The sequence below is a fragment of the Coregonus lavaretus genome, assembly GCF_964263955.1.
Source record: "Coregonus lavaretus genome assembly, chromosome: 18".
NCBI classification, from domain to species: domain Eukaryota; kingdom Metazoa; phylum Chordata; class Actinopteri; order Salmoniformes; family Salmonidae; genus Coregonus; species Coregonus lavaretus.
Genome location: NC_140005.1, coordinates 14,001,335 through 14,028,741, shown reverse-complemented (window position 1 = coordinate 14,028,741; position 27,407 = coordinate 14,001,335). Strand labels below are relative to the sequence as shown.

The 27,407-nt window shown below is 47.6% G+C and overlaps 1 protein-coding gene across 1 annotated transcript; it reads right to left on the bottom strand.

The window, feature by feature from the left end:
• Positions 1-1,165: 1,165 nt before the first annotated feature.
• LOC311146144 (protein ELYS-like) lies at positions 1,166-24,606 on the bottom strand. Its single transcript, XM_084182621.1, has 36 exons — positions 24,360-24,606; positions 22,015-22,140; positions 21,335-21,588; positions 21,054-21,234; positions 20,730-20,937; positions 20,522-20,638; positions 19,945-20,029; positions 19,402-19,552; positions 18,928-19,060; positions 18,508-18,689; positions 18,309-18,370; positions 17,113-17,241; positions 16,855-16,945; positions 16,474-16,563; positions 16,071-16,211; positions 15,596-15,700; positions 15,156-15,252; positions 14,067-14,190; positions 13,825-13,881; positions 13,432-13,578; positions 11,328-11,518; positions 11,054-11,198; positions 10,789-10,920; positions 10,401-10,548; positions 10,138-10,288; positions 9,893-10,000; positions 9,487-9,643; positions 8,997-9,215; positions 8,017-8,848; positions 7,447-7,552; positions 7,211-7,335; positions 6,700-6,974; positions 4,317-6,504; positions 4,100-4,200; positions 3,696-3,775; positions 1,166-2,337 (listed from the first exon to the last, which is right to left on the bottom strand). Exons 2-36 carry the CDS (start codon positions 22,133-22,135, stop codon positions 2,136-2,138), a joined length of 7,635 nt encoding a protein of 2,544 aa, XP_084038747.1. The 5' UTR covers positions 22,136-22,140; positions 24,360-24,606; the 3' UTR covers positions 1,166-2,135.
• Between the last annotated feature and the right edge of the window lie 2,801 nt (positions 24,607-27,407).

Genomic DNA, 27,407 nt, shown 5'->3' with positions numbered 1-27,407 from the left:
AGGCCATGGAGAGGGTACAGCGGCTACCCGCGTCCCCCTCTCTCTGGGGATGGAAGGGGAGAGACGGGGGACCAGTGAAGCAGGTATAGTATTGGTGGAGCATAACATTGCACACAAAACACAGTGCAGATTGGCCTAATACAGCACATTATAATGAAAAAGCAGGAGAGAGAAATAGTAGCCTGGTCCCAGATCTGTTTGTGCTTTTGCCTACTCAATTGTCATTGGCAAGCTAAACAAATGTTTGGCATGACAATTCCATTAGGTGTTGGCAGAAGAGCAGAAACAGACCAGCACCCAGGCTAGAGAAATACTAGACAAAACTAAAACTATTAACATCCCAGATCTGTCCAGAACTGACCTTGTTGAAGGGTCAAACGCGTATGGCATCTCTGCTCCTTTAGCCCTCATGATCCTCCCTGCTCCTGTGAGGGACTGGTTGGGTGACACCCTGCACCCACTGACAGTAGCACCAGGGCTGCATCTCAACAGTCTAGAGCGCCTTCCTCGTCCTTGTCTTCTCTCCTCCATCTGCATTGATGAGAAGCCTTAGAACCAGACAGGTGAAAGATGTCCTGAAAGACATCATCCATGTTGCTTTCACCAAGCCTTTATTTTCAGATAGTTCAGTTGGAGAGGACACGTGAAGACCACTTTAGACTATTGAGATGCAGCCGAGGGGAGTAGCTAAGTAACCAGAGTAAGACCAGGTGATCACTTTCCCTCTGCATCTCCCTGTATGAATTATAGACACACGCAGCGCCTTTTATCAAGGAAAGCTAGTCTTTCAGGAAGGCTACTGACACGCACAGCCATTTATAAAGGCTAGACACACAAACCTTTATAAAGATTACTGACACAGTTGACTTTTGTCATATGAGCCAGTACTAATACCTCCCTGAACCCTCAGTCACCATTAGTCTTATACTGCCATAATTCTGTCACTCTGGGGCCATGATTGCCCTATTTTAATTGTCTTATCTAGCTCGATCTGACCTTGATCTTAAATTGGTCATAAGTCAAAATGGGACAATTCAAATACTCGTGTCCCACTACTAAATGTACTCAAAGTTTCTAGCCAACCAGGATCCAGTCTTAGTACTTGCTTAGTAGTGCTTACTGGTGAGAGCAGAACATTGGACAGAGACAAGAACTCCACACAGTATTAATGAAATACTTCAGCTTTACCATATTGTCAAAGATCAGTCATTGTAAATAAGACATTCATCGGCATGTTATGCTGGTCAAATAAATGACCTTAAAACAAGCCAACAAGCCTTATCAGCCCCAGTGGATTCACTGTGTAGGTTATATACATGTTAGTGATACAGTACAGGAAAATAAGCCCAAACTACCTAAATCAGTGCAAATTAATCATTCGAAAAACAGCAATTAACTTTACATAATTGTCTTAAGGCTGACATTGGCATCATTATTATGACCCAAACATGATCAAAATTAAAAAACAGATCATTCACAAGTATTCAACTTTATTCATAACATGGCAAAAGAGACTATTTACATATGCATCAATTTATAGAAATGTACAAATTCTCCAGAAATAAAAAACAATGTCTCTTTTTTGGTGTTTAAGTCCATCAGTCTTCCTCCCTGTAAACATAACAATAATTTATATAAAATTATCAATATCCAATTAAATTTGATTAATTATTTTCAAATATGTTCTCTACTGGTTGTCTGTCTTAAAATACAAAACAGCAGGCAGCAACAGTTAAAAGAAAGAAAAGGAGAATCAAATCTCTTCCTCAGAGTAAAGTTAGGAGTCCAGTCCACGCGCGGGTCGACTTCCTCCGGCTGCGGGGAGGGGTCAGGGCAACCACTTCCTCTTCCTGGGTGAAGAGGGCAAGGGTCACCCTGCCTGGACTGCTGGGCCGCTGTTTGGCCCCTTCATCGGTCTCTGTAATTGATTCCTCTCAGTCTCCTTTTCTTAATCTGCCTTACAGCGTATTGGAAAGCAAATACCCAGTAGGCATCATACTGCTTTCACTATCCTATTTTTCAGGCCAGTTCAGATGAAGGAAAGGAGACAGGGATATTCACCCCATGAGTTCTGACTGAGTCTGTAAGATTCCAGGTTGATGCTGTAGTTTGTTCAGGGTGAAAATGGCATCCGATCATAGCTTCTTCCTGCGGGTGACAGGTTTGGGGAAGATTGCCTCCAGCACTCGTTTGCGTCGGAGGTTCATCCGGGGGGCGGGGGCGTCGTTCTCCTCCAACAGCCTCCTCGTGGCACGCGGGGCGGGCTCGGCCGGGCTGGGCATAGGAGAGATCAGATCCACTTTGGCTGGGGGAGGGGGCGCGGGGGCTGCTTTGGGCCTGGGGGCGAGATAGAAGAATGAGAGAGAAAAGGTCATCTAATTGTGACTCATTGAAACAGACAGAGAGTGGGAGTGGGCAGGGCTTGACAAACTTTTTTAGCCACTTTTCCTTTGGACAAGTAGGACAGATTTATGTCCAAAAGCTCAAGTCACTTGTTCCCCCCTCACCCCCCCAAAAAACCACATATTTTACATCTTCATAAAATAATTCCCTCCAGGGCTTGAAATTAAGGGCGTCCCATTGTATAATAAAAAAATATTTATACGGTTCGAAACAGACTCTGGGAAAGTTCTGGGACGACAGATCCAAAATTCATACAACCACTGCACATTAGAAAAATGTAAAAGCAATGAGGCTGATGAAACAGATCAGACCGTTTAGCTTAAAATGTTGATAGTTTTATTTCTTCATATTATAAGCTCAACAATGAGCACATGGCTGTAGGTTAAGTGTGAATGTTCTAAAATGCAATTCTCTGAAAACGCAGCTCTCAAAAGCGCACCGCACACACTAGTGGTTTCATGTGACAGATGAAAATATCTGTTAGAAATTAAGAAAGAGGGGAGATCTAAAGATGCATCAACTAGCATGTGTTACTATTATGACTAGGATTATGCCTTTGACTGCTGGACAATAAAACAACATTGATTTGAAAACCAATAGAACATGAGAACAATGCTGGTTTCAATGGCATATTAAGTGTTTATGAAATAATTCCCTCAACATTTCTATTGTCGTATTTTGGCTAGGCTACTTTGAAACAAGTCATGCTTCATAAAATGACAAAACATCCATATTTTAAACAATGAACTTTATGGTTAAATAGTTTCAAAATGCTGACCACCTCCGCTCAGATTCAAGGTGGGTGATGTGCGGTGCGCCACAGGCACTGTCCTTCACTCTCCGGTCTAGTGACCATTTGATCTGAACGAACCTTGCCTCGGGTATGTCAACAGAATCAAGCCTTTAGACGTTAATGTTAATTATCCTTCATTATATTTGTCAAACATGACTGGCGTTTAGCCTATATGTAATTAAAAGTATAATTAAAGTTTGGCTACATTTTCTGGCGCCTCCCTCATGTCAGCATCTGTTTGGACATGAGGCTGTAGCCAACATGCATATCACCTACACTTTCACATGTAGGCTTTTTTATGTACATGGAAAAAAAGATTTGAATATTATTCCAATGTTGGCCCCTCTGATGCAATTGTGATCTGTGTAATTGTTAGATATTGTGATGTGATTTTTTTGTATTACTTGTACCGGACAAGAGGACAAGCGTTAATGTCTTTGCCCTGGTGGGGTTAGAGCATTCACATTGCAGACGGAGTGTAGAGGAACACAGAACTTACTTGGTTGTTCGGCTCTTTGTTGCTCTGGTTTTAGCAGCAGCCATCTCTTTCTCCACATCGTCTTCTGATGAGTTCTTGTCCTGAGCAACAGAAAGATACAGAGTCAGAGACAAAGCTTGAATATGGTTTTAGCTTAACAGCAACCAGACATGTACCAAATGACCATGTACCAGTTCAGCCCCTAGCTACTTCCTCTGTGTTCACAGATCTGAGAGGACGGGATAGGTGAGTGAAATACAACAAAGGCACCAGTTATGGTATTTGAGGGCTAGGCTGAGCAATCATCTTCACCATGTTGTGTAAACCTAGACAGTCCGTCCATACCTGTGAATACCGGGAAATGGAACCTGCCAGTCCTGTCTTGTCTAACATCAGTCTCAGTCTAAAGGATGTGATCAACAAACCTTGTTATCAGGCTGTGCTGCGGTGGCGTCCACCGGCCGCCTGGTACGAGTAACGGGAGGCGCAGACACGTCATTCTGACCGGGCGACTCTACTCTGCTACCTGTCAGACAGAAGATGAAAAGGCGTGAAAGAAAGCCAGAACTACAGAATAACCTTCCTCTTCTAACCACAAAGTCTGACAAGCAAACAATGTGCTAAAAGCAAGGAGCTAGCTACCTCTGGTTCTCCTCCGAGGTGGTGAGTAGATGAACGAGTCCCTGACAGGGCTTCCCTGGTCGGCCTTGGGCACTTTTATATCTCCCATCGGGGGTGGAGAGGGCGCCCGCTGACCCGACGGCTTGGTGACTCTCCTCTTGGCTCTCACCATCTCTGTGACGACCGTAGACTCATCCACTTCCCGCTTGGCCTCCTCGTCACGGAGTCTCTGGATGAGGGCGTCGGCCACCGGCGTTACGGAGTCCATCTCCAGCGGCGTCTCCAACAGGGGAAGGTCCTCCTCCTGGTGGTTCCACATGCGGCTCCTGGTTGGTCGACGATAGCCGCTGAGGGGCGGGTCATCCAGGGCGAGTGCAGAGGGAGTCTTCTCGGCGGTGCCTTCGCCCCTCGTCTTCCTCCGGCTGCGGGGAGGGGTCAGGGAAACCACTTCCTCTTCCTGGGTGAAGAGGCCGAGGGTCACGCCCGCGCGGGTTGACTTGCGGGTCACCCTGCCTGGACTGCTAGGCCACTGTTTGGCCCCTTCATCATTCCCCTTCTTCTCTTCCTCCTCAGGGACCACTGGCTGAGTCTGGGGGACCACTGGCTGAGTCTGGGGGACCACTGGCTGAGTCTGGGGGACCACTGGCTGAGTCTGGTTGGCTGGGGTCTTGGTTCCAATTCGGCTATTCCTAGTGCTGCGTGTAACAGACAGAACTGACACCTCGTTGGCCGTTTCATCTGTGGCTGTTGGCTCCTCGTCGCTCCCCACCTGGGTGTTCCTGGTCTGGCGGGTTCCCGTCCTCGGAGTGGCCTTCTGTGAGGTGCGCCGTTTGGTCGGGGTGGGCTTGGAGTGGACCACAGCTGCCTCTGTGATGAGGACCCCTTCCTCCCCTTTCCTCTCCTCCTGCTCTCGCTGAGGCTCCGGTTCTGGCTGGGATTCAGTTTTACGGGCGCTTCGGCGAGGCGTGACGGGAACCCTGGAGTCCTGGCCGTGCCGGCCACTCCTGGTGATCCGTCTGGGTGTGACCGGGACCTGAGAGTCTGTCTCCATCTCAGTCGGTCCCGCCGGCCTCTGGTCCTCTGACCCAGGCCTCTCTGCCTCCACTGAGGTGAACTTCACCATCATCTTCCTCTGCTTGGTGGCCCTGCGCATCGGGGTAGATGGGGCTTTCCTGACCCCCACCAATATTTCCTCCACAGACTCAGACTGGCTGTTAGAGGTCTTGTCCGGCTTCTTCTCCTCCGCACTGGCTGTAGAGGGCTTTCTGGTTTGAGCTATTTCTTCTTCAAGTATGGCTGCCACCTCGCTTATGGCTTCTCCGTGGGCAGGTTCATGGTTGTCTGACTGGATGGGTCCATTGCTTTCTACCTGAGACAGAAGCAGGTCTGCAGGGACAGAGACGTACTCCTCTATCTCTTCCTCAGCCTCCAGCTCAACGTCGTCTGCCTTCATCTCCTCCTCCCGACAAGCACACGAGACAGTCACCTCTTCTGTTTCCTCCCTCGCTCCGTTGGGCTGCTCGTTCTCATCCAGGACTGATGAAGACTGCTCTTCTTCAGTTGGTCCAGAGTCAGCAGGGATCTCATCTGGCTCTTCTACATGGTCTGTGTCAACATCTTCAGCTGATCTGGCTGGTTTAGCCTTAGAGGATTCAGGCAGGACGTCCGTGACTAGAGGAACATTCTCCACTGACATGGCTTCAGTTAAACCAGTCTCTGCCTCCGTCCAGCTATCCATGATCCCCCCCAAGGTGTCCATCCCCTCCAGGGTGTCCAACTCAGCTTCCTGCTCCTGCAGGGGCTCAGCGTCAGCCAGGGGGGTGTCCTGGTTGTCCGTGCCCAGGCAGATGACCTCTGGGTCGGCCGCAGGTGTGTCCGACGTTCCATCTGCCTCCTCTGTGGTCAGATGCTTACTGGGTTCTAGTGGTACCTCCAGTGGTACAGTGTCTGCATCGTCATCCCCATCCTCCAGCATCAGAGAGAAGCTGCTGTGGGCTCCAGAGGGGGGTACCTCTGGTTCGCTGCCTTCAACCACCTCGGTGAGCCCCAGGCGGGCGCCATCGGCCAGGGCCTGCCCCTGTTCCTCCACCAGCTCCAGAGGAACCAGCAGGGTGGTGGAGGGCTTCAGCTCTGTGTAACAAACCCCCTCATCTCCTCCTACCCCCAGCCTCACCACCACCACCTCCCCCTCTATGTCATCCTCCACCATCTGTAGGGGAAACACACAGAGATGTATGAGAACATTTATAGAGCACAACCTAGGATCACAATCACAAAACAAAATACTTTAACCCGCTCTTCAAATAAGCCATTAGACGTACAACTTTTAACATCAGTCACCCACAGCATTTAGGTCTACACACTGCTTTCATGACTGAGTTAGGATTCCATAAGACAGTTTTACCTTTAGGTCTGCCTCTGGAGTGACCAATGAGCGCACAGCTGCGTCCTGCTCCGATAGGGCAGGCAGGAACTGGGGGTGTGGCTGCAGGGGTGGGAGCTGGTCCAGAAAGAGAGAGGGGGGAGGCAAGGGGGCTCGCTGCCTCCCGTTCCCCTGCACCTCCTCGATGACCTCCACCTCGCTGCCCGAGTCTTCCTCAGCAGGAGCATCTGACTCTTCATCCTCCTCCTCCGACACAGCACTAGATAGTTCCTCACTGTCGTTCAGGATCACTACAGCTATAGGGAGGGAAGAGCCCCATCAAACACTCACTAAAGGTAACATTAGCTATTATGAGCATTCCAGACCATTATTGGTCGGTATTAGCACAGAGGTGTCAACTCCGCTGCCGGCCAATCAAAACACAAAATCCTTTGTGGTTGTAGCTCGTACAGTGGGCCTGCGTTAGATCTCTGATCGCATGACCTAGAGTCAAGGGGTAAAGGTCATGAGCAAGAGGTGAGAGATCACTCACAGTGGGAGTCGGTGCCCGTGGGGTCTGAAGCAGGTACGGACGCCACACCCTTCTGGGTGGTGAGGGCCAGGGGGACGGCTGTAGGAGCAGACTCCTCCTCCTTTACCACATCACACACCCGCTCACTGCACAGGGGAGAGAGAGGTTTAATGATATTCAAGATGCTTTAACATCAATAAATGGTTGTAAGCACATATACACCCAATGATGTTGTTGGGATGCACTTCAGGACGTACCTGTTGAAGGAGGTCCAGTTGACAGAAGCCTTGTGGATGCCAGAGCGGGTCAGGGGCGGAGACAGGTCGTTGCCAAACAGATGGCGCTCCACAAACTCGTCCAGATCTACAAGAGCAAGAGAGAGAGGATTCAACCATGTCATGAGAGAGAGGATTCAACCAGGTCATCGAAGGCTTAAAATCAACTGCATCATGATCAGTCCGTGTCTGTGTAACTCTTCTAAGCTTAGTATTCAATTTAGTTAGGTTTAGCTCTGTCACTTCATCTCACTGTGGTTACCTGCACTGAGCTCACACTCACAGGCCCGCTGTACATTATCAAATCACCTCAAATGGTTGCACCTTTGCACAGTGAGGAAGATCTAAACTGTTCCTCAAGACCATTAACGTTTTTGATTGAACACACATTGTGTTCACTTTGCCTCAGACTACTCCTGTTTGAATAATTTGACATCATCTACACAGAGCTGAAACCAAGCAGGACATGAATGTAATGTATTTCATTTGGCTACTGGAGCGGCTGTAAGATCCTGGCTAAGTGAAGTCCTCACAGGTGGGTGGAACCCTCACCAGTGTGTTCCGTAGCATCCACAGGTTCCATTGGTTCAGTGGGTTGTGATTCATCCTCTTTGGGAGCCTCCTCTTCCACCACCTCCACCTCATGCTCATGGTTGAGCATATCAATCACTTCCTGACTAAGGTTAGATTCCTCAACCACTTCCGTGTCAGGAGTTGGTTCTACTGCCCGTGTGAGTCTTGGTTCGACTACAACTTCCTCTTCAGCCTCTTCCTGTTCGGGGCTGACCTCCATCTGCTCTACTTCCTGGTCCGGCTCCTCTTCGGCCACTTCCTCTTGGCTGTTGACCGCCTCTTCCGTTACTTCCTGGTCCTTGTTCTGCCCTTCCTCCACTGATGGGAGGAGAGTCAGCTCATTGGCTGCTGCAGGCTGCACTTCCTCCTTTGAGAGCTGGGCTTCCAGTACTGCTGGAGTTTTGAGGTTAACCACCACTTCCTTTTCTTCCTCCTCGTCTGTGACTTCATTGGCTGGCTGTTGAAGCTCCTCCTCCCTCTCCAGGTCTTCAGGCAGAGGTGCATCATGGAACTCCAGGGTGGTGTCCGTTGAAAGGACAGAGGCCTGGCTCGTCTCCAGGCCTAGGCTGAGTCGTCCTGGCAACGTGCTAGGCAATGTGGTTACCATGGTGACCTCTTGGACAGAGGAGCCACTCTCAGACTCTCCCCTCTCTGGTGGCTCGCGGACCGGTGGTGGCAGGAACTTCACGTGTGTCACCTTCACCTCCTCCTCTTCCTCTTCCTCATCAGGGTGTGAGGTCCAGGTCTCCAGTCCAACCTTGGAGAGTGGAGAGCCTCTGGTCAGCAGGCTAATCTCATTTTCGGTTGCGATCTGTAGAGTACAAAACATAGAAATTCATGAAATCATTAACATGATACACAAGGGTAAAGTATCTGAACAGTTAATGTTTGTTCATAAGAAAGCATCTCTCAATTCCACTTCTGTTGCTAAATAAGGCCCAGCGGTCCGGGTGTCTTACCCCGTTGCTCCAGCAGAGGGGGCCTTTCTCTGGCTTGGGCGAGGCCGTCTCCTCGATGAAGGTGATGCGGCTCTCCTTGGGGCACAGCGGGGGGGTGACAGAGCGCCCGGGAGAGGCAGAGGGGGTGGCCACGGGGGTGGGGCGCAGGCTGCTCCTCAGGATGGACTGAGGGGTGAAGGCTGAGAACACGGGACCGGACGCCGCAAGGGCTCGCGCGCGCTATGGGAACGAAACAACCATGCAGACAGTCAATGGAGTTTCAAACACAAACACAGTTGACAACCCAATGCCGCAGGCATACTTAGGTCTCAGGCACAGTGGTGTCCAGGACCATCCATGACTTCTAGTAGGAGTTAAGAGTTAATTCCCAACCAAGATATAAAACTAGAGGATTTCCAGTCATCGTGCCAGTGAGCGTCAGTGTCTAGGATGTGGGAGCATGTGTGACAGTGGGGACAGTCAACGCTCTTCCCCTTGGTCTGAGTCTTACCTTGACCACCTGTGGGGTCTGCAGCAGGCTGAGCTCGGGGGCCTTGTTGATGCTTTTGGGGGGGTTCCAGGAGCTGGCCGCCCTGGGGGGTGTCAGCAGGGGTCGTGACCCCTCTGGAGGGGTGGTCTGAGAGGGGTGAACCACTAGGTCCAGCAGCCTGGGGGCAGGGACAGGAGGGGTTAGGAAAGCATGTCAGATGTATCGAAATCACGTCAAACCCCTTTATACCAAAGACTAGAGGTACGTCATTTATAGCTCATCTTTCATACCATACATGTACACATTTGAGAAACATGTACATAACTCGAACTTCCACCCAAATCTCTCATTGACATCGATGTATGATTAACGTGAAAGTCTGAGTTAGACAGGAATATGTCAAGTTGGGGTTCGGCGTGTGCCCTACCTGGACTTCCTCTTGGAGGTCATGGTGATGGGAGTGCCCACGAAGGCCTCGGGCAGATCCCGGGAGGGGAACAGGGGGCTGGGGCACAGCACCTCCACTGCCCTGGGGCTGGGTGGTGTGGAGAGGGGGGAAAACAACTCAATCAATTGAACAGATCAAATTCAGGGGTGGAAAACCCATCTTTACCACTTACTTACATCTTAGTCAGATAGGGGTGGGTTTGGGACAGGGCGGTGGGGTCTCACCTCTTGAGTGGGGTGGACTGGGGCGTGGGGTTCTTCCCCACCCACACCTCCTCGATCTTCGACAGGACACTGTTGATGAACGCCGCTCTGGTAAGCACGTTCTCATTGGCCGACCGCTTGGCGATGGTCGACAGCGGCTGTGGTCGCGACACTAACAAGAACACACATTATGGAAGTCAAGGGTCACGCTGAAAACATAAATCTAACCTTGAAGCGTGTGCACAGCAGCGTAATAAGAAGCTAGGAGGGGTGAGATCCCGTACCCTCTCTGAGGATGGTGGAGGGGTGGTGGTACGGCTTAGCTCTCTCCGTGGCCAGCCTCCTCTGGACCCGAGGAAGAACTTTCCCGTACTGGTCCAGGATAGAGTTCCTAGTGTTGGTTCTCTCCTTCAGCTTGGGATCCCTCTCGTTCTGGAGAACAGATATATGAACGAAATGGAAACATTAAACGGCAAAATTCAGCAACACCACACCATAATACAACCATCATATTGACACTAATACACGTTAGGGTGACTTATTTCTAAAATTTGTATTAGTCTCATTCCAACTCGCACTACATTTCTAGTTGCATATTTTCTGTGTATTGGTGAAGTGTATGAATAAACATGAGGTTTATTTAAAGGTTAATCAATGTAAATGTGTACGTACCACCATGTTCATCTTGAGGGTGTGGTTGAGCTGCAGGGCGGGGACGTAGTTAGCCTGCTGTAGGTAGTGCACCATTAGCAGCTCTCTGTTCTGGAGACCCCCTGTACCCTGCAAGAACCTCTCCAAGCACTCCTACACAAACAAACAGATACATCTTCAGGGATAGGATCGGCACAACTTGAAAAACTTTATTTTATTGATGAGCATGCCAGGGACGTGATTTGGGCCTGGTAGAAAGGAAAGTTGGGGGAACAAGGCATTCTACCTGTTCAGCCAGGCCCAGGGGAAGTTTGAGCAGCTCCTTCATGAGGCCAAGCTCCTGACAGGTCTCGTAGAGGAACCGTAACAACTCCTCCGTGTTCAGCCTGTTGGAGTGCTGCCTCAGCATGGCCCAGGCCTCCACCAGACACCTACACACATGGAGAGGAGGAGGAGAGAGGGGTTACACAGACATGTTATGTTATCCGTATAAGGAAAAGAAACTCACAATGCCGTCACTGTTAGCACAGATGCTAGCAAACACACCCTATAGCACCCACCTGTTGTGTAGCAGCACAGAGAGGCAGAGTTGGGCCTGAGCGGTGGAAGAGAGGGGGGGCTTCATGACGTGGAGGTAGCGCAAGGCGATCCCATGTTGCCCCTGGCACATGAGAGCATGCAGGACGCGACCGTGCTGCCAGCCCCACAGAGACGGGGAGGCGGTGGGGTGCAGCAGCAGCTCCAGGGAGTTCTGGAGGGGGGTCAAAGGTCAGGTGTCAATTGGAGGACACCATTTTATCACTACCAATATCTACCAACTTATCATTCTATTAAATATAACTCACAGTATACAGTGAGGGAAAAAAGTATTTGATCCCCTGCTGATTTTGTACGTTTGCCCACTGACAAAGACATGATCAGTCTATAATTTTAATGGTAGGTTTATTTGAACAGTGAGAGACAGAATTACAACAAAAAAATCCAGAAAAACGCATGTCAAAAATGTTATAAATTGATTTGCATTTTAAATGAGGGAAATAAGTATTTGACCACTCTGCAAAACATGACTTAGTACTTGGTGGCAAAACCCTTGTTGGCAATCACAGAGGTCAGACGTTTCTTGTAGTTGGCCACCAGGTTTGCACACATCTCAGGAGGGATTTTGTCCCACTCCTCTTTGCAGATCTTCTCCAAGTCATTAAGGTTTCGAGGCTGACGTCTGGCAACTCGAACCTTCAGCTCCCTCCACAGATTTTCTATGGGATTAAGGTCTGGAGACTGGCTAGGTCACTCCAGGACCTTAATGTGCTTCTTCTTCTTGAGCCACTCCTTTGTTGCCTTGGCCGTGCGTTTTGGGTCATTGTCATGCTGGGATACCCATCCACGACCCATTTTCAATGCCCTGGCTGAGGGAAGGAGGTTCTCACCCAAGATTTGACGGTACATGGCCCCGTCCATTATCCCTTTGATGTGGTGAAGTTGTCCTGTCCCCTTAGCAGAAAAACACCCCCAAAGCATAATGTTTCCACCTCCATGTTTGATGGTGGGGATGGTGTTCTTGGGGTCATAGGCAGCATTCCTCCTCCTCCAAACACGGCGAGTTGAGTTGATGCCAAAGAGCTCGATTTTGGTCTCATCTGACCACAACACTTTCACCCAGTTCTCCTCTGAATCATTCAGATGTTCATTGGCAAACTTCAGACGGGCATGTATATGTGCTTTGCGGGCGCTGCAGGATTTCAGTCCTTCACGGCGTAGTGTGTTACCAATTGTTTTCTTAGTGACTATGGTCCCAGCTGCCTTGAGATCATTGACAAGATCCTCCTGTGTAGTTCTGGGCTGATTCCTCACCGTTCTCATGATCATTGCAATTCCACGAGGTGAGATCTTGCATGGAGCCCCAGGCCGAGGGAGATTTACAGTTATTTAGTGTTTCTTCCATTTGCGAATAATCGCACCAACTGTTGTCACCTTCTCACCAAGCTGCTTGGCGATGGTCTTGTAGCCCATTCCAGCCTTGTGAAGGTCTACAATCTTGTCCCTGAAATCCTTGGAGAGCTCTTTGGTCTTGGCCATGGTGGAGAGTTTGGAATCTGATTGATTGATTGCTTCTGTGGACAGGTGTCTTTTATACAGGTAACAAACTGAGATTAGGAGCACTCCCTTTAAGAGTGTGCTCCTAATCTCAGCTCATTACCTGTATAAAAGACACCTGGGAGCCAGAAATCTCTCATTAAAATGCAAATCAATTCATCACATTTTTGACATGCGTTTTTCTGGATTTTTTTGTTGTTATTCTGTCTCTCACTGTTCAAATAAACCTACCATTACAATTATAGACTGATCATTTCTTTGTCAGTGGGAAAACGTAAAAATCAGCAGGGGATCAAATACTTTTTTCCCTCACTGTACATTAGAAATTCCACATTGGATTGTATGACTATGCTAATCAATAGCTAAATTGTTGAAGTCCAAAAGGTTCCCTACATTGCACTAAATGCAAGGTTTGAGTTGAGGAGAAAAGGCCCCATTACAACCCAAACGCTATCCTCGCTAAATGCTAACTTCCAGATATACAGTCTTATATCTAAATGAATGTGACTGGCTATAACCCTGTATTTTCTTGTGTAGTGAGTGAATGAGAGCGAGAGTGAGTGCGCGTACCTGGTGGTCGTGGTGGTCCAGCAGCCAGAGGCCCTGCACCAGTTTGACCAGACCGATGGGGATGGCGAAGGCGGTGGGGAAGGACTCCACAGACGCACCACTCTTGTTGGGGAAGGAATACATCACATCCAACAACAGGTAGATCACCTGGGGGGAGGGGGGGGTCAAGGCTCACACACACAGAGAGAGGGAGAGTGTTGTATCTCACTACACTGTGTGTGTGTGTGTAAGCGGGAGAGTGGGTCTGTATGTGTAAGGTGGATTTTAAGAGTCTAGGTGCTAGTGTGGGTTAGGAGTGTAAGGACAGGACACGGCAATTCAAATCAAACCAACTCCCTGATATGAATACGTAGTAAGATGGTTGCTAGGGAACCCAGTACAGAGAAAGGATACGATGGCGTGCTTAGCAGATTCATCAATGTTCTCCAGGAGGTAAATGTCCAGCAGGCCCTGTGGACAGCAGAGAGAAGATCAAATCCCACATCCAGGTGTGTTTTAGCTTCTGTTCTCCCATTTCTACTTCTAGATGGAATTCCATGAAATCAGTCAGAGTATGTGCTCAAGGTAGGGGGTTCGATCCTTTTTTGGCTCCATGTGTTTGTGTGTGCGTGAATGCACAGGTACCAAATGCTTACATGTAGCGTAGGGGGTGGATACTGTCCCGTCCCGCCCTCGTCCCGTTTCCACAGGTCAACCAAGCGATCACCGCATTGGGCGACTAAGCCGTCAATCATCAGGCAGTCTGCACACCACTTCCCCCTGAGAAGAACACAGATGGTTTCATTCTAAATATTGATGGTGGTTGAGGTGGTCCTACATAAAATGTATTAGTTTCCCAAAACAACACAAAATAGTCTCATTCACAGTAGGGCTCCGCAGTAGAAACATGAAGGAAAATGGACACTAATATCAAACACGCATACCAAATATAAGGGGTTTCTCTATATACATACATACTACTGCGCTCCACGCTCTCATGCTCAGAGGACGTTCGTGAGGACAAGAGCGTGAAGAAAGCATAAAACATTCCATTTGAGAAGCACCCGCACTCCTGTATTACATCACGCTGCACCTCCCCATTCACTGAACCTTCTTCCAGCCAGGACAATGGCAACAATAGACGAAACAAGATGTACACAAAGTAAACGTTTTACTTCATAATTAATCAGATAGATGTGCGAATAGTAATAATCTAGCTAGCAGGCTAGTTAAACTGGCAAAAATGACCTAAAACTAATGTTATGCAAGGTAGATTAAACATTTGTAGGTAGCTAGCTACCAATTCTTTGTGGCTATCTAGCTAACAGTAGTAGCTAGCCAGTTAGCCATATTGACTTATTATGGGCTAGTGTGAGTCATTTTTAACGTTGGGGTGTCATATTTCTTCGTATAGATTGCCGATGACGCTTGCGTAGACACATACTTCAAAATAAGTACAAACGGAGTACGCATTCGTTTAGCGCCCTCCGTGCTCCGTTTGGATACTTTGATTTGGACTCATACTCCAAGGCTCCCGTGCTCGGAGCACGGTAGTATGCATTTTGAGAAACACCCTTACTGTATACAACATTACAAAAAAGAATAATAATCGCAGCATTTCAGAAGAATGACACTGAAGGGACTAAGTTAAACTTTTCCCATCTCTTCTTGTTGATGCGTTTTACCATCAGTCCTGAACCAGCTCTTGCGGGTGAATGGTCTGATGTGATGTGAACAGCACTCACTTGGAGAGCTGCTGCAGCTCCTCTCTGCGGATGGTGTAGTAGTTCTGGATCACAGAGTAGCTGTAGAAGGGCCTGGAGATCTGCACAGCGTCCTCATCTGGTTGAGAGGGGAATTACAACTATAATGGTCCTCTGTAGCTCAGCTGGTAGAGCACGGCGCTTGTAACGCCAGAGTAGTGGGTTCGATCCCCGGGACCACCCATACACAAAAATATATGCACGCATGACTGTAAGTCGCTTTGGATAAAAGCGTCTGCTAAATGGCATATTATTTATTTATAATAGTGGACATCTAGTGCTGCATCTGAAATGGCACCTTATTGCCTATGAATTGCACTACTTTTGGTGTACATGATGAAAGTGGTCAATGTTCCAAAAGGTGGCATGGAATATGGACTGAACTCAAATGTTTGAAGTGCTACCACAGTACGTGGTCTTACCGGAGCCCTCGGGCAGGAGTCCAGTCCGACAGAACCAGAGGACCACCTGGGCGTACTGGGAGATGAGGCTGGACACCTGGTTCTTATTGATGAGACCCAGCAGACCTGCACAAATAACAGCATTACAACAGTCTAGTTCTACAACACCCAATTCTGCCTCATCATGACATGGTATGTAAAGGCACTTAAAGTGTGTGTGTGTGTGTGTGTGTGTGTGTGTGTGTGTGTGTGTATTAAGGGATCTAACTACTGGGAGTGAAAGCCACCAATACAGACACTTGTGTGACCCCCTCGCTGCCTCTCAAAATATTGAGATTGCTACTTTGCTTCTGCAGAGAAAATGGACATTCAGGTGCATGAGCACCGCGAGCTGCTCTGCTCGGTCAACAACCAGTGCTTCAACGCCCCCACCCAGCTTCCTATTTAAATGAATAAGCCCCCCAGCAACGGTGCCCCTTGTCTGAATTAGGCTTACCTGGTTGAGTGAGTTCCTGTGCCTCGCTGAGCAGACAGTGGAAGATGGTGCTGAGGTTCCCCAGTAGCCTCTGGCTGTGCTGCAGCAGCTGGAGGGTCGGGGAGTCCGTGAAGTTAGACGAGCTGTCAAACAGGGGAGCACCTGGGGGGAGAAACACTCACACAGAATAAGGGCGGATGGAAATCAGAAAACACAGCCCAGATTGCGGGACCTCCTCACTTTTAAGAAAATATATTGCCTAGGAAAACATTTCAAATCCCAAAATGCTTGAAGAAATTAAGTTTGACAACACAGCCGCAAGTTGCTACAGTTAAAAACCAAATACGCAGCCATGAGTATTCTCATCGATGTAAACCAGAAGATCAACAAGGTGTTGACACTGATCACTGTAGGAAACACTCACATATGCCATCCAGCTGCTCCTTCGTGTGAACCACCTTGTTCCAGGCCCACTCCAGAATGTAGCGCAGGTTCACCGCAGAGCCTGGTTGCTCTGCGAAAGCCAACACCACCATGTTACGTTAGAGAGAAATCCAATCTAGGGGCACATCTCAATAACCCAAACTGGCTCCATCACCTCGTCTCCTTTCCTCCATCTGCAAGGATGTGAGTGAACTGGGCTTGGCAAGCGATTCCACCATTACGGTTTTCATCTGTTTTGTGTGTTCGGATCAGTGTACATGTAGTAGAGGAGATGAGGAGAGGAAGCCATTTCACAGTATTGAGACGAAGCCAGAGTTGATCTAACTAACAGGGTGCCAGTGTGTGTTATACAGTGTCTCACCCTCAGCGGTCCACTGTTTGATACAGCTGGTGATCAGGCCCAAGGAGCTGGTCTCTATGGCTGTAGACAAGATGGCGTCCAACTGCTCCTCCTGACCAGGGAGAGAGTTTGGCACGTTTAGAAACCGCCTTCACCTAGGAGCTCTATTCATGACCTAATGCATCCACATAGATAAAATAGTTCCTAAAAACCTTTAGACACTGGATAGTTGGTACAGCAAAAAGGTGTAACCGTCAACCTCTCAGAAGCTGTGTGTACCTGAGAGAGGCTGGAGGGCTGCACGTCAGCCAAGCCAGAGGAGAGCAGGCCGGACATCAGGCAGCGGGAGTAGCCGTTTGAGATGACGTCACTGGAGCAGGGAGCAGCCTTCTTCAGGAAGCTCAGAGTCTGACACAGCAAGAGACAAGTTAATGTAATTCACAAGATTACATCCTGCTGTATGGACTATGGATGACTTGAAACTCTTCATTTTAGCCATATGTACAGTGCATTCGGAAAGTATTCAGACCTTTACTTTTTCCACATTTTGTTACGTTACAGCCTAATTCTACAATGGATTAAAATCGGGGGGGGGGGTTCTCCTCAATCTACACACAATACCCCATAATGACAAAGCAAAAACAGCCTACAAGCTTGGCACACCTGTATTTGGGGAGTTTCTCCCATTCTTCTCTGCAGATCCTCTCAAGCTCTGTCAGGATGGATGGGGAGCGTCGCTGCATAGCTATTTTTAGGTCTCTCCAGAGATGTTCGATCGAGGTCAAGTCCGGGCTCTGGCTGGGCCACTCAAGGACATTCAGAGACTTGTCCCGAAGCCACTCCTGCGTTGTCTTGGCTGTGTGCTTTGGGTCGTTGTCCTGTTGGAAGGTGAACCTTCGCCCTAGTCTGAGGTCCTGAGCACTTTGGAGCAGGTTTTCATCAAGGATCTCTCTGTACTTTGCTCCGTTCATCTTTCCCTCGATCCTGACTAGTCTCCCAGTCCCTACCGCTGAAAAACATCCTCACACCACCATGCTTTACCGTAGGGATGGTGCCAGGTTTCCTCCAGATGTGACACTTGGCATTCAGGCCAAAGAGTTCAATGTTGGTTTCATTAGACCAGAGAGAATCTTGTCATGTGCCTTTTCCTGAGGAGTGGCTTCCGTCTGGCCACTCTACCATAAAGGTATGGAAACAGGATGCACCTGAGCTCAATTTCGAGTCTCATAGGAAAGGGTTTGAAAACCTATATAAATACGTTTTTTTATTTTTTATTAATTTGCAAAAATGTCTAAAAACCTGTTTTTGCTTTGTCATTATGGGGTATTGTGTGTAGACTGATGAGGAAAATATTTAATGTAATCAATTTTAGAATAAGGCTGTAATATAAAAGTCAAGGGGTCTGAATACACTGTCACCATCTTTGCAAAGATAGAGATTGAGAAAATACACCAAAAATGTAGGGATAAACTCACCTCTTTCTGATACCCAGAGCAAGTTAAGTGCACGAGGCCAGTGTTGAGCAAACATGTTGCATCTGTTACAAGGAAAAATACAATTGACCAAGTCATGACAACATTTACTAAACCAATCTCAATGGCTTTAAAGGGGTACATGCATTTCTAATTACTCAGGGTGTCGTGTGAGAAGGCTTGCAGTGTGTGTCTAACTTGCCGAAGTTGTATGTGGTGGGGTTGAAGAACTGTTCTGGCGGGGGGCAGGTGTAGGGCAGGCCGCGGCTCAGGCTGCGCTCGTGCACAAGGACGTCCAGCATGGGGCAGGGTGACGTCATCTCCACCACTGAATCCAGAGACCACACGGCCAGGTAGGGACAGCTAAGCAGAGACTCCCCCGTTCTGACACACACACACAGGTTTCATATTAATGTAATCACGTAACAGCGTTCTATCAACCTATAAAATGATTTCCCAACAAAAAAGTAGACTTGTTTGAAAAAAACTCAACCAACTACATGCAAAAAAACAGAATTAATAACAAATAATCTGATTGATGAACGCCTGGTATTAGGGGAAGTTGGGCACACCATGCAATTTAGGCGGCTGTTGATGGGTTATTTATATGTCAGAATGTTACCTCAGAGAGTCAGGCATCTGTGCGTGGTACCATCTGTTGATGTCAAAGACGCCAATGTAGGTGGAGGGGTTGCCCTGTCCGTAGGCCTTCACCTGCCAGCTGAAGATGGACACGCTGGTGTCTGGAGACGCAACTGACCGGGGAGAGAGGAGACAAGGAGGCCTTAGTACCAACAGAGACCACAACAATGAAACCACATACATCCTTTTTCCTCCAGGGTCGCATTCATTAGTGCACACTGTGGCAAATAATTTTGCAACGGGAAAACAAACGTGCATTTCCTATTAGACAAGTTCAGGTTGCCCCTCTCCTTTTCGGTCCATTTTCTTCCGTTTGGTGTCTAGTAAGTGAATACCACCCACATAGGTAATTAAGAACACATGCTTTTTTTTTTTTTTTTAGCTTTTCTGGTCACTGATACACCAATCTAATCCTGAAAAGAGTAGAGTTGGGATGAGTTGAAGGAAGAGGTACCTTCGTTCATGCTGTCGTCTCTGTCAGGGTGGTGTCGAAACTTCTCAATGGTCTGGCAGCTGAGCAGGCGTGTGTTGGTGGCCTGAGCCCTCAGAGGGAAGGCTGTGCTGCTCAGCTCCTGACTGTACCTCTCCTCACAGTACTCCAGACCCTGGGAGAGAAGGAGGGAGAGAGAGAGGGGAAGAGAGCATTAATGTTAATATAGCGTGAACGGAAAGATTAAAAGGTCTCAAAGCAGTGAAAGCACCACATTTAAGTAAAAAATAAGTATGATTGGGATAATAGATGACTAAATTAAATCTTCAGGGCTGAGAAACATTGAGAAGGACTGTTGGAAACCATCAAGCTTTTGGGCTTTAAAACCACGATTGCGGTCAAAACACTTGACCATGAACATCCGGTTGACAGCCAGTACCGAGCCTTTACCAAACAAAAGGTGCATTGAACAGAAATTGGACCCGGTTTGCGGGAATAGCTACTTATTTCAGTTCGACAGAACAAAATCATTGAGGTAAAAACTTAGAAGGTTGATATTAAGGTTACCTCATAGAGGATCTTTCCTGAGGCCAAACACTTCCTCTCACTGAAGGCCAGCTGGAGCAGGTGGAGGCTGACCACGTCCCCCTCACTGGAGAGAGAGAAAGAGAGCGAGAGAGATAGAGAAGGAGATGTGTTAATGGGCAGCAATTACACCAAGTCATGTGCATTGGCATGAGGTGGTTAAGGCTGCATGAGTATTTATGCAAAATAAAGGCCAATCCTGAGCCTAACAGTGTGCTATGACCGCTGAGTACCATAGCTGCATTCAATGGACCGAGGCTACATTTGCATACATGCTGTAAAGTGTGGAGCTTCCACCATACTGCTTTCACTGATCCAGTCCTCTCATATATATGTGAATACCAAAGGGGTGTGGGGCTGAGGGGAAGGGGCTGGGAGCCCACATGGAGCTGAAATGATTCCACTGGTTCCATTTTCCTGGACAAGCTAAAACAACCTCAAGTATTTAAAACACTTTAAATGAAATCACATCCTGGTCTGGTGTGCACTCTATGACCCCTTCCAAGCGGTCTGGAACTTTGTGGCTCAAGCAGGCAGACAGGTGGGAGGGAGAACTCACTGGTCCTGGGCAGACTGGACGGCCCACAGGTAACAGCAGTTGCGGGGGTCGTTCTCTGGCTCCTGGAATGTGAAGGCGTACACTGGCACCCTGCCGCCCTCCAGCTGGGAGTGATACCTGGGGGGGAACACAGCAGAGAAAGTCAGAAAAAGCTATAACTGAAGGTTTACACCATAGCCACCATGTCATCCCTGGGTCGTCAACTCACTCCTTCTTGAGCGTCTTCATGTTCCAGAGCTGCAGGTATCCGTCGGAGAAGCCCACGGCCAGCTGGTTGGTGCGGGGGATGTACTGCAGAGCCGTGGCCCCCGTGCCCGTGGGGCTGCTCAGCTGCAGACAGAGGTGTCTCCCCTGGCGTGTCTCCTGCTCACGCAGCCGGGGGATCTCAGCTAGGGACTTACTCACCACCTCCAGATCTGGAGAGAACAGAGGAGGGTGTGGGTTAGAGAGGGAGAGAAAACACACACGTCAAACTCTCTCACAATCTTGAGAGGAACTGTGGGCCAGTAAAGTTAAACACACACACGCTGACCTGAGGCCTCCAGCTCGCTCTGGCTGCAGGAGAGGTCATCCAGACACAGGTCCACTAGGAGGACGTGTCCCAGGTCCGTGACCACCGCCGCCATGCCAAAGAACCACCGCAGGCTCTGGTGGAGGTGCTGTGTGCTGGCACTGGCCCCGCCATAGCTCACCAGGGGCTCGATGGCCCTGATCTGCCAATCATCAGTTAGTCAGTCAGTCGACATCAAAATCAATCAAGTCAACCGGTTGATGTAAGCGACAGTAGTAGATGGTGAGAGAGAGAGCACTCACCCTGCCCGGTATGACCACGGCTTTGACCACTCGGGAGATACCCAGGTCATAGAGACAGAGCACACTGCCCTGGGCCTCCTCCAGGCCCACCAGCAGCCCGGTCCTTTTCAGCCAGGAGAAGTCCCTGGCCACCAGCACACTGGGGGGGTGCTCCCCCCTGCCGCAGAAGCAGTAGGCGGACAGGCGCTCGCCTGTCACCGCATGGACCACCTCCAGCTGGGGCCCACAGGCTAGCCAAGCCAGCGCGCTACGACCTGAGTCCAGATAGGGTCACGTCAGTGAGGTAGAGAAGAGGGAGCAGACAAGTTAGGCCTACTGGTTCACGGTGGTTTATTGTAAAATCCCTCCTCTGAGAATGGACTGTTTGATATGTATTTTTTGTTATTTTAAGACTGAATAATGCAGGAATGCAAAGCGTCCCTCCGGCAAACAACTAATCCTGGGAAGGTATGGGACAGTTGGCTATAGTGGCAGACATACGTTTCCCCACAATTTCAGTTGGAGTGAGAAAATAAAGAAACCCTAACTGCATTGGGTTGTTTATGTCTTATGTCTGGTGATGTTTGGGAACTGAGGCTGCTGACACTGTAGGCCTAATTCATGGATGTGCCATACTTCCATCCTCTCCAGCATGGTCAGATAGTGAGAGATCACCGTTGTGCAGACACACGTTGACTTACCGACAGTGAACTTCCCGTGAAGCACAGTGTCCAGGGTGATCTCATCCTCCCCCAGAGCATCTACAGTCACCCCCGGGAAACGCAGCAGGCTGCTGGTGACCTGGGCAGCCAGGTCACGCATGTTCACTGCACACAGAACATGACATTTCACTGCATTATGTACACAACAGACAAAAACTGACATTGCATTACTTTTGTTATTCTTCGCGATAACTTTCTATATTCAAAACTTTGGGTTTGAGGCAGATATGGAAGTCAAAACCTACATGGTTATCTTGTTGCTCAGCAATTCCACGGTATTAGAATTACATTTTTACATTTACGTCATTTAGCAGACGCTCTTATCCAGAGCGACTTACAAATAGGTGCATTCACCTTATAGCCAGTGGGATAACCACTTTACAATGTTTTTTTTTTTTTTATGTTGCGGAGACTCAGATTTTTCACTTTAAAATGCTAAACAAAAACCAATGATTCTAAAGTTAAACAAACCATACAACTATGCACAAGGACTACTTTGAACTTCCACTGACATTTTTACAAAAACACATTTACTTGAACAGTGCAGAAGATAAGTTTGGTAACAGAATGACAGCACTACGCTCAGCAACTGAGCTCAAATCAGACCATAAGAGAACAAAAAACAGTTCCTCTCCAAGCATCCACTAGGTTTTGTCTTTGGGGCTATGAGAGGGCACTCAAAGGGGACAAAAGAGGTATTTATGCTGTGTTATGGTCCCCATTTGTCAGCAGTTTGGGCTCTGGGCCTGCTGGCATAACAGCTGCAGGCGTGTCTGTGTGCATGTCCTTCTCTTGGTGCTGTGTAAGCGTTGACAGATGCGAATCTAGTAGGCCATTACCATCTTATCGGAAAGCGCCAACATGGCATGTTGCTCTGTGTGTTTACTGTTTGCCATGTTAAAACTGCGTTACTGTTTCCCCACTTGATTCCCCATGAAGAGTGCATGGTCCACAAGATAACACTCTTAGACAGCCTTGTATAGATGTACATTAAAAGGTAAGTATTTAACACAGATTTCTGTGCCACTGACTGAGTTCGGTCCAGTATAAGCAAAACACCACATCGAGTCAGTGTCATAACTTCGTTCACCAATGGATTACTTTGACTAGCCTCATAATTTCACATAACATGCCATGTGTGATGCATACGGCAAGGCGTCATGCAAAATACTACCCTTTTCACAAGCAAATAGCCTAACTAGCTAATTTACTTGATAGCAATCTATGTAAAATAATCCGAGACTACTCCCGCGCAGATTGACAAGGCTTGGTACCGTTAGATACAGAGTATTGGAGTAGCTAGTCGAGTACCGTCTGACATCTAAATAACCCAAAACAAAGTAGATATAAAATGGTATCTACTCACATGCTCTTACCTCAATTAACGAGCATCTCCGAGACGCTAAAATATAGCTAGCTATTAAATGTAAAACGTAATTAGTTACCTGTGTATGTGTCGGTTTCACACCTTGCCTACGCCAACGTTAGCTAGCTAGCGTGTTCAAAACAATGTCCTTCTAACTAGCTAGGCTAAATCCAGAGCTATGTACTTAATTTTAGAGTAAGTGACTGTCGCGATCTAAACATCTGTGATGTAACGTTAAACTAGTTAGCTAAAGCAAACCAAGGGGAACTGACACCCTTGACTTCTGATTTGAGCTAACGAACTTTACTAGTACAACGTTCCCTAACTAGCCGTCTCTCTCGGACAAGAGTTCAATCCGACACCACGATGTCATTTCTTACTAACGAGGTCAGTTTTCTAACTAGCCAGCTAACGTAATAGCTTAGTTAACTAACTAGTGTAGTTAGTTGACAGTGCCTTTGGGGACTGTAGCGAAAACTGTATTTACAAGAAACTACAGAAACATCAGTTGACTTAACTAGCTAGCTAACGTTAGTAAATTACCTAATATATAATCGGCCTTGTTAGCCAGCTAGCTAGACAACGAGCTGCTGCAGTAAACCAGTTACGTCTTGATACATGTTGGTAAATAACTGGTGTTTTGCTAACGTTAGCATCCTGTATTTTGTTAGCTAGTTAATACACCGTAACGTCGTTAGACATAGTTAAGTCATAGCAACGTGTGAGGCGGGTGAATCAAAACCTGGCATGAGGTAGCATTATGCTAACATTAGCCGCCTAGCTAGCAAGCTAACGTACCTAAATAGTTAGCTAACGTTAGCCAATTTTGGGTACAACCCGATTAACTGCTCCGTTGTGCTTAATGGCAGCTAATCCGCCCATTCTATCAACAGGCAGCATAGTTAGAATAACTACCTACCGGTAACTAACGTTATAACCGTAGCTAGCTTGACGTTACCTGATGTTGTTGACCGTCGTAACGTACTAACGTTACTAGTAGTAGCTATTAAAATGCGATGTCTTTTCCGTTGGGACTCTTCCTCGGCCCTGTCATAATAATCCGATTTTCTTGCGAATACTTTTTGTATTTTTAGCACAAATGTCGAAAACCCACAAATGTTTCAGTGTGAAGGACCGTCTCTACTGAATTAGTTGCGCTAGCTACGAGGTCTTCTTGCTAGAGTTCAACGCGGGCGCATTTCCATGTCGAGCTAGCTACTGCGCAGGTATAACGTACAAGCTCCTGCGCATCCCTTGCTTCACAAAATCACGCAAACGTCAAAGCGCCAGAAATAAACATCGCGAGAATGTAAACTTGTTTTCTTTCTTCTGCGTGAGGCAAAGGTTTGACATTCAAACAGAACATTTTCAATTATGCTTTACACTCTTTCGAATATATATAAATAGTTTTCTCTCTTTCTTTGTTATGTTGTATGGGATGTGTTCAATAATTTTGAATTGATCAATTTGTGTCTTTGTGGATTTTAAAATCTACACTCTGTGTTTCTGACATTTGACATATCATCCTCATAGGATTAGGTTACATACTGTAGTTTCAGTGGTGCAGTAAATGCATGGGTGGACTGTGATTTGGAGGCCCCAGGCAGAGACTAGTCTGAGGCCCCAGGAAGTGGCCAGTCTCAGGCCCCTGCCCATTTCTATTCAACACAAATACTAAATCATGGCTACTAAACGAAGAGCTGTTCGGAGCCGGCTCTTTTAGGTGAACGAACAAGAATGAAAAGGCTAACTTGAAAATACTTGAAATGCCCTTCACTAGTCAAAGTCTTTGCATCACCGCAGTGCAGTAGCGGTGCGTGGGTAAAATCCCTGGGGAAGCCAAGCCAGAAAAAAAGCCATATTACAACCTACGTATGTGTTGTGATAATTGCGTTGTTTACTCTATAACCTGTTAGTTCATACTGTATGCCTTGCGACCATGATATATAGGCCTAAGGCCGAGACAATGAGAAGACAGTATGAAAAAAGTATGAAAATGTATCCACTCACTCACCAGCAGCTACACCAGCACCAACTTGGGAAGCTCATTGAATAATACAGATATGGGTGATTTCTGTCCCAGGGGACTAAACTGTGCAAGTCTTTGATCAATTTAGACCACAATTAGTTGAATGAGGTGTTAGTGAAGTGCTGGAACAAAAACCTGCACACTCCTGTGTAAAGAACCTATGGCTGTCATGACTTCAATTGACTAAATACAGTTACCATTTTATTTTGTTAATTTATGCAGGTTTGTCATGATTTCCAGGCGCCTGGTGGAGATGAATACAACAATACTCTAAGGCAAGACATTTCTCTAAGGCAGGACAAATTATCAGTCTATAATTTTAATGGTAGGTTTATTTGAACAGTGAGAGTAAACAGTAGACTGATAATTTCTTTGTCAGTGGGCAAACGTACAAAATCAGCATGGGATCAAATACTTCTTTCCCTCACTGTATGTCTGCCAGACATGCAGAGATGCGATTCGCCACCTGGTTATCAGAAGGGGGAAAGGAGAAAATTAATTGTGTGTCGTCTGCGAAAAACCCATGTCAAAAATGTTATAAATTGATTTGCATTTTATTGAGGGAAATAAGTATTTGACCCCCTCTCAATCAGAAAGATTTCTGGCTCCCAGGTGTCTTTTATACAGGTAATGAGCTGAGATTAGGAGCACACTCTTAAAGGGAGTGCTCCTAATCTCAGCTTGTTACCTGTATAAAAGACACCTGTGCACAGAAGCAATCAATCAATCAGATTCCAAACTCTCCACCATGGCCAAGACCAAAGAGCTCTCCAAGGATGTCAGCGACAAGATTGTAGACCTACACAAGGCTGGAATGGGCTACAAGACCATCGCCAAGCAGCTTGGTGAGAAGATGACAACAGTTGGTGTGAAGGACTGAAATCCTGCAGCGCCCGCAAGGTCCCCCTGCTCAAGAAAGCACATATACAGGGCCGTCTGAAGTTTGCCAATGAACATCTGAATGATTCAGATGAGAACTGGGTGAAAGTGTTGTGGTCAGATGAGACCAAAATCGAGCTCTTTGGCATCAACTCAACTAGCCATGTTTGGAGGAGGAGGAATGCTGCCTATGACCCCAAGAACACCATCCCCACCATCAAACATGGAGGTGGAAACATTATGCTTTGGGGGTGTTTTTCTGCTAAGGGGACAGGACAACTTCACTGCATCAAAGGGACGATGGACGGGGCCATGTACCGTCAAATCCTGGGTGAGAACCTCCTTCCCTCAGCCAGGGCATTGAAAATGGGTCGTGGATGGGTATTCCAGCATGTCAATGACCCAAAACACACGCCCAATCACTTGGATGCCAATATGTATTATATAATAGATAAGCTTGCCAAGAAAACTCAGTAGAGAGGAGAGTGCTGATCTGAACCAAATGTTCCTTGCCTATATAAGCTAAAATGTATTTATGTCTAAGAGAGTCCAATGCTGGCGGCGTCCAGAAAAGGTCTTCCCTGCGCAGGTCACTACTGAATAAACCCTGGGTGAATGCTTAACAGTTCTCGACTACAAGAGCTGATTTTCTACAAAAGTTTGAGCCCTGAATGCTGTTTGGCTGACAGCCTTGGTATATCAGACCGTATACCACGGGATGACATTACGTTGGTAACCCGTTTATAATAGCAATAAGGCACCTCGGGTTTGTGGTATATGGCCAATATACCCCGGCTAAGGGCTGTAACCAGGCACTCCGCGTTGCGTTGTGCGTAAGAACAGCCCTTAGCCGTGGTATATTGGCCATATACCACACCCCCCTCGGGCCTTATTGCTTAATTATCCTGGGCCACTTGTTGGATTGGATTTACTGTACTCACTCAAACTTATGCACTCTCCTCCCTCTAAGTCTCCCAGACTTTTATAAAAACGAACGTGTCATCCCCCTATTCCCAGGTGAGTCTGCTGGGCCATGGAAGTCTAGAGCAGCACATCAAAAAACCTGCCACCCTGTTGTCAGCTATCAGCAGACAGTTC

Bases quoted from the DNA above. Each gene is read 5' to 3' on its own strand.
- LOC311146144 (XM_084182621.1), bottom strand. From the start codon at position 22,135: ATGCGTGACCTGGCTGCCCAGGTCACCAGCAGCCTGCTGCGTTTCCCG. The intron at 16,212-16,473 runs GTGAGTGTTTCC...TTCTCCCCCCAG, and splicing joins GGAGCAGCTGGATGGCATAT to GTGCTCCCCTGTTTGACAGC. The intron at 7,553-8,016 runs GTGAGGGTTCCA...TTGCTCTTGTAG, and splicing joins GGATGCTACGGAACACACTG to ATCTGGACGAGTTTGTGGAG.